This window comes from Triticum aestivum, chromosome 5D, assembly GCF_018294505.1.
Source record: "Triticum aestivum cultivar Chinese Spring chromosome 5D, IWGSC CS RefSeq v2.1, whole genome shotgun sequence".
In the NCBI taxonomy this organism is placed as follows: Eukaryota; Viridiplantae; Streptophyta; class Magnoliopsida; order Poales; family Poaceae; genus Triticum; species Triticum aestivum.
Window position 1 is genome coordinate 483,171,623 of NC_057808.1, and position 6,832 is coordinate 483,178,454.

The 6,832-nt window shown below is 48.6% G+C and overlaps 2 protein-coding genes across 2 annotated transcripts in view; both read left to right on the forward strand.

Annotated features, from left to right (window-relative positions):
• The first annotated feature begins 2,395 nt into the window (after window positions 1-2,395).
• On the forward strand, window positions 2,396-6,555 carry LOC123122992 (probable methyltransferase PMT28). Its single transcript, XM_044543383.1, has 8 exons — window positions 2,396-3,510; window positions 3,627-3,776; window positions 4,400-4,670; window positions 4,767-4,859; window positions 5,045-5,219; window positions 5,327-5,572; window positions 5,651-5,845; window positions 5,952-6,555. Exons 1-8 carry the CDS (start codon window positions 2,668-2,670, stop codon window positions 6,148-6,150), a joined length of 2,172 nt encoding a protein of 723 aa, XP_044399318.1. The 5' UTR covers window positions 2,396-2,667; the 3' UTR covers window positions 6,151-6,555.
• Window positions 6,556-6,707: 152 nt separating this feature from the next.
• LOC123122993 (S-adenosyl-L-methionine-dependent tRNA 4-demethylwyosine synthase) overlaps window positions 6,708-6,832 on the forward strand; it is a 4,547-nt gene continuing 4,422 nt past the window's right edge. Inside the window, exon 1 of the mRNA XM_044543385.1 lies at window positions 6,708-6,832. This exon is cut by the window's right edge and continues 1 nt beyond it. Coding sequence (XP_044399320.1) covers window positions 6,724-6,832 — 109 coding nt within the window. The 5' untranslated portion in view covers window positions 6,708-6,723.

Sequence of the window (6,832 nt, forward strand, 5' to 3'; positions counted from 1 at the left end):
GGCCAAGCCGCATATATAGTGTACGTGGCCGGCCCCGGCCTGTTCCGGCCGGGCGGCGTGGGTGTGACGGCGTTCATTTGATCGACAGGGCCTCCCCCGCTTTACGTCGATCGCTCGTTGTATGGGAGGAGATAAGGAAAGAGGACCACCCGTCGGCATGGGCTTAGCCTGTTCGGCGCTCGTGACCTGCGTACGGTGCGGGTGGTCCGTGTTTTTCCGCCGCTTCTCCTGCTCGCAGTACGTACGGCCAGGCGCCCCGGGGGTCGGCGAAACTCTGGCGCGACGGCGACGGCGCGCGCGCGTCCGGTTGCGAGTTAATAGCTAGGCGAGTGGAGCTGTCGCGCGGCGGAGGCGACAAGCACGTGCGCGCGCGGGGCGGCCGTTGGGCTCCGGCCGCCCGCGACAAGGCCGGCCACGCCCTTTTGTTGCCAGCTATGGCTGTGCGTCGCCACCGAGGATCGACTGTCTATGCTGTGGCGCGAGGGTGAGCGTGCGAGCACCGGGTGCGGACGGCGGACGCGTCGATTCTCTGCCATGCGAAATCACTTTTTTGAGCTTTATTTTTTTGATTTTTTAGCTTTATTGAGATAATGAAGTCGAGACAACAATTTTGTGAATATGAAATGTTTCTAAAGTATTTGAAATTACTTTTTGAAATGATGGGACCTTTCCGGAAAAATTGAAAAATGTCTGAAATAGTTGTGACCACATTCCTTTTTTTTGAAATAATGAATTCTCGCCGAAATGGTTGAAATCCTTTTTCTAAAATATCTCGGGATAGGTGTGTTCACTTTTTTGAAACAACATAATCTCTCTGAAATGTTTGAAACCACTTTTCTGGATTAATGAAAATTGAAAACCTTTCTGAAACAAATGGGATCACTTTTTTTTTTGGAATAATGGAACCTTTCTGAAACAAATGGAATCACTTTTTTTTGGAATAATGGAACCTTTCTGAAACAAATGGAATCACTTTTTTGGAACAATGAAACCTTTCTGAAATAGGTGACATTGTTTTTTGGGAATAATGTAGTCTATTGAAATAATGACATCTTTCTAAAAATCACTTTTTTGTAATCTTTGAATTATATTACAGTTTGCCGAGAAATTAAGACACTACTATTTAGTATATTTGCTATATCAATATCAATATCAAAATCCATATACAGAATAAAAAAAAGTGCGGTGAACAAGGGCATCTTGATATGTACTCCCTCTGTAAACAAATATAAGAGCGTTTAGATCACTAAAATAGTAATCTAAGCACTCTTATATTAGTTTACGAAGGGGTAGAAAATTGACCTATTTTATGTCAGAAGGTTTTGCTAAAACTAATCATGTTATTCTTTGTATACGTTGACAGCTTCGTATTGAGATACGAACCAAGTGGAAAGATCAAGTTTAGATAAGAAAACATGACCCCAACGACTTACACATATCTAAAAGATGTGGCACAGGTTTGGCTAAGTCGAGTAAAAGTTGAGAAATTGCGCTAAAATTTGTCACAAACGTCAAAATTTTGGGTGAAAAAAATATGAAATCCACTCTATTATGCAATTCTTTTCTTATTGTGGACTTGATAAGTGTCACACGTGTGGCACGAACACGTAGCATTTCTGAATGTTTTTAATGGCAAGTTTAGTGTCGCGAGGACCATAACTTTAGTTGTCAAGCATGACAACTTCTTTTTTGGATGAGTAGTTAATTTTTCCGCAAAAAAAAGAATGAGTAGTTAATTGCGCGTGCGTTCCAACATGACATACATTGTTGTTTCCTGCATTGAGACGTACCCTTTCGCTCCCACAATCCAAGCGATCAGCTCGCTTGCCTCTCGCCGGCGCCGGTACCCGTCCGCCTCATCTCCTATGGTCCTAGGGCTATGCAGGCACGGTGGATCACGGCCATTGCCGGTGGGAGAGCTTCGCTTTTAGTTTTGTTAGGGTTTGTGCCATACTCAAAAAGACGAGGCGGTGACGGCTTTCTGAAGATGGAATAAGGGTCTTCCCGCCTAGGCTCCGAACTGGTGGTGCTTCTAGCAACGACAGAGGGCGTGTGGAGGTGTGTTTCCGGCGGATCTCGTGGGATCCGGTCGGTGTTTCTCTTCGATGGATCCGTTTGGATTCGGTCTTTGTTCGTCTGCGTCCGTGTGTCTAAAGTTTGGATTCTTCTAATCTACGCTTCTCTTTACCGGCGGCGGTTGCTGTTCTGGTGCGCTGGTCCTATTAGACCTTAGCACGACGACTTCCCAGCTATCTACTACAACAAAGTGCCCTCTTTAATTTAGGATGTTGAAGATGCCCTCTCCCTCCATCAAAGCGAAGACTGCCCATCAACCTGCTGGTGGCCTGTCCAGCTCACTCATCCGCACACTGCCTCCCTTCCCAATTCAGCAAGAAAAACACCGTCTCATTGCATCGCTAAGCTCACTCGCTCACCATTAATTGACCACTGACTAACCACGCACACGAACAAGTCTTTTCAAGCCAGAAATCTGATGCAAAACACCTTTAAAAAATGCTGAAAACAGCCAAGGAACCGTAGCAACCGACTGGTTCTTCTTCCCGGATTTCCTCTGCCTCCTCCCCACAGTCCACGCCACCGCCACCAACCACTCCGGTCCACCCCCGCTCCCGCACCAGCTCCACTCCACCGACAGCCGCCGGCCGCATGACGGTGTTCCGGGGCCCGCCCGGCCGGCCCTCGGCGCTCGTGAGCTGGTGGAGGAGGCGCCCGCCGCTGGGCTTCGCCGCCAAGGTCTCCATCGCCATCGCGCTCGGCCTCTCCTTCGTCGTCACCTGGACCACGCTCGCCCCGACCTCCTCCTCCCAGCAGATCTCCACCGAGCGCACCTACTTCGCCGCCGACGTCGCCGACCCGCCCCCTGGAGCGCTGGCGCCCCCCCGCAACGCCACCGCCCGCGCCGTCCACAGGAAGCCCCGCCCCGCCAGCCCCCGCGCCCGCAAGAAGCGCCGCGCCCCGCCTGGATCCCGCCGCCCCAATGCCACCCCCTCGCCCGACGCCGCCGCGCTGAGGTCCAACCTCACCGACCCGGACGCGAGGCCCGAGCCGGAACAACCCAACAAGCCAGAGCCGGAGTGGGAGTGGGAGGACGAGCAGGAGCCGGAACTGTCCGTGCCGGAGGACGACGCGGATGCCACGGGGAAGGCGCCCAAGGAGGAGGAGAACGACGACAAGGCGCCGGCCCTGGAATGGGCCGACGAATCCAGCGAGCTGGACGCCGAGGAGGAGGAGGACCCGGAGGCGGCCAAGGGCAAGGCTTCCAAGAAGAAGAAGAAGAAGCTGCCGCCTCTCTTCAGCCCGGCCGCGCATTACCACTGGAAGCTCTGCAGCGCAAAGAGCGGCCACCACTACACCCCTTGCGTGGATTTCGATGGGGATGGGAGCCAGAAGCACCACGAGCGGAGCTGCCCGAGGTCGCCGGTGACGTGCCTGGTGTCGCTGCCAAAGGAGTACAAGCTGCCTGCTCCATGGCCGGAGAGGAAGGAGAAGGTGAGGGGGTCGGATATAATTGGATGAAAAATCATGATGTTTTCCTTCTTCTGCTTTACTAGGTTGTTCTTAGTGTGTCTGAACTCTGAACTGTCGTTATGCACTTATCTCTGCAGATTTGGTATGGGAATGTTGGACATCCTAGGTTGTCGAGCTATGCCAAGGACCACAGCTGGCTGAATCGGACCGGCGAGCACCTGGTGTTCCCGCCGGAGGAATCGGAGTTCAAAGGCGGCGCAAGACATTATATCGACACGATTGATGAGGTAACAATTGGTGGATCTTTTACATTTGCTGTTGATGCAAGGTAGTTGGATCTTGTATGCAGAAAGAGCTCTAGCACTAAGGCTCAGTTACAGTTTACTAGTGGGAAATGATATTAAATCAGTTTCTGCACACTGCTAACTGATTGAACACTAAATAAGTGCAGTAACAAATGTGGGGATCATTTAGCAGAAGTGTGTGATTATAAATGTGAATATGGAACAAATTATTTGGGAAATCTATGCACACAGCTCTGTTCGTTTAAGATTGAACCAGTTTGCGTGGAAGACAATTAGTGCCTTATCTGTGATCTGTTCAGATGATTTTCATCTTTTGTCTCTTGGTTAATGTGTCGATAGTTTTCCTGATTTTTGGAAAGTCATTCCAAGGTGGCTTTCATCAACTGTGAAATCATTTACCACACTGAGTGCCCTGGTATATGGAGTCAAAAATTTAGTTCTTACACAGTAATGCATAATGGAACAAATTAGTTGACTTTGGCTAAAACTTAAAATGGAACACTGTTTACATTTTTTATAATTGAAATACAAATATTTTTATATTTTGTACTACTATTACTTAGTGTGCTTAACGCAATTCACATGATATTTTGTTTGTCACGTAGATGGCACCTGATCTTGATTGGGGTAAAAATATTCGCATAGCATTGGACATTGGATGCAAAAGTGCTGGATTTGGAGTTGCTCTACTCGAGAAGGATGTGATTACACTATCATTAGGCCTTACAAATGATCAGACAGACCTTGCACAAGTTGCCCTTGAACGCGGCATCCCTGCAACAATTGGCAGTCTGGGATCAAGAAGATTACCCTTTCCTAGTGGTTCATTTGATATTATCCACTGTAGTGAATGCAACATACCATGGCATTCTAATGGTATTTACATGCTGCCTCGTTCCTCTCTTTAGACCCAGCATGCCACTATCCTGCGTTACTCACATCTTGAACAACATTTTGTATTGTATGGATTAGGTGGAAAGCTTCTCATAGAGATGAATAGGATCCTTCGCCCAGGAGGATACTTCATTATCTCGAGCAGACACGGTGATCTCGAGAGTGAAGAAGGTATGCCACCTTACTATCTATGGAGAAAAGGCTGGAATTGTTGAAATACCGTTGCCATTATAAACGAACAAGCATGAATATCACGACTTTCATGATGCTATTACTAGCCTTGTTGTGTTATATTTCCCCCAAAATTAATTTAAATTTATTTGTTTCTGTTTTAAATATCTTGATGGACTATACAGGAATATCAGCTTCAATGGCTTCAGTTTGCTGGAACGTAATAGCTTACAACAGTGATGATGTCAGCGAGCTTGGAGTAAAGATATTTCAGCGACCAGCCTCAAATGATGAGTATGACCTGAGAGCAAAAAAAGATCCTCCATTTTGCAAGGAAGAGCAAAACAAAGCTACTGCATGGTAAGTAGGACACTTGGATTAATCACTACGGTGTTTCCCGAATTATCATGTATGTACACTAGAGTTTGTTTGACTTGTGAAACTGAAACGTTGGTTTTCCTCTGTAGGTATACTCCAATCAAGCATTGCCTGCACAAAGCTCCTGCTGGTATCGAAGAAAGAGGCAGTGAGTGGCCTGAGGAGTGGCCCAAGAGGCTCGAGACTTTTCCTGACTGGCTCGGGGACCTGCAGACAAGGGCGTCTGCTGATCATAGCCATTGGAAGGCCGTCGTTGAGAAATCGTATCTGGATGGGTTGGGTATTAACTGGACAAATATCCGAAACGTGCTGGATATGAAGGCTGTATATGGAGGGTATGCTCTCCTTTCTGAATTTCCATTCCCCTGTATATAAGCTGAATTTCTCTTAGTTACATGCTTGTTTCCTTGCAGATTTGCTGCAGCTTTGTCGTCCGAAAAAGTCTGGGTCATGAATGTTGTCCCCGTGCATGCTCCAGACACCTTACCTGTAATCTTTGAGCGTGGGCTGGTTGGTGTTTATCACGACTGGTGCGAACCATTTAGCACATACCCAAGGTCGTACGATCTTCTTCACGCCGACCATTTGTTCTCACGCTTGAAGAACAGGTATGTTCGCTGAATGAACTAGCATCACTTGAACTTTGACTCTCTATAGTTTTCGGCGTGCTTACAGTGTTTGATGTGACGTACTTGCATGACTTGCATAATGCAGATGCAAGGAACCTGTTGCGATCTTGGTCGAGATGGACCGGATCCTGAGACCCGGAGGCTGGGCCATCATCCGGGAGAAACTCGAGATTCTCGACCCGTTGGAGGCGATCCTGAAATCGCTGCACTGGGAGATTGTGATGACCTTCAGGAAGGACAAGGAGGGTATAATGTCTGTAAAGAAAACAACATGGCGACCATGAGCTATTCGCGCTGATTTTTTTGAAGTGGTACAGTTTTGATTCTCCCTGGTTGGTTGTTGATCTGGGATGAAGGCACATACACGGTTTGTTCATTCATTGGCTTCCACGCCCATCTACCGCGCACACGATTGTCTGCGGGTGTTACACTCGTCAGTTCGTCTTGTACTCTTGTAACAGCACCCATCCAGGTCTAGGTTCAGGCAAGAAATCTTGGATAGATTGTGTAAACAAACAGGGCCAACCGAGGGATGTGCCAGTGTTGCTTCTGAACATTGTAATTGTAACAATGTGTGAAAGGATGTAAAGCTCTGAACATTGTAAATGAATCTGTAAAAGGATGTACTAGAAGAGTCAGTCGTTCGGTGTGCTTCTGAAAGATGCGACGACAATGCAAAAGATTGCAGACTTTGGGACTCTTTCTGAAGCTTACGTGCACGGTGTTGCAGTCTCAGATTCAGTTTCAGAAAGAACAGCAGACCCCCTCGCGCGGCGCGCAGGGGCACAGCAAAACCCACCAAAGCCGGAAACAAACCTCCCCCTCCCCACCCCCCCAAACCCCAGCCCGCCGCCGCGATGCCCCCCTCCCCGGCGGCCGCGGCCGCCTCCCACCTCGCGCTCCTCCTCCTGCTCTCCTCCTCCTCCCTCTTCTTCCTCTACAAGTCCATCACCCTCCGCCGCCTCC

Coding starts and splice junctions, on each gene's coding strand:
- LOC123122992 (XM_044543383.1), top strand. CDS start 2,668: ATGACGGTGTTCCGGGGCCCGCCCGGCCGGCCCTCGGCGCTCGTGAGC. Junction 3,777..4,399: donor ATATCGACACGATTGATGAG/GTAACAATTGGT, acceptor TTTGTCACGTAG/ATGGCACCTGATCTTGATTG. Junction 5,573..5,650: donor ATGAAGGCTGTATATGGAGG/GTATGCTCTCCT, acceptor GTTTCCTTGCAG/ATTTGCTGCAGCTTTGTCGT.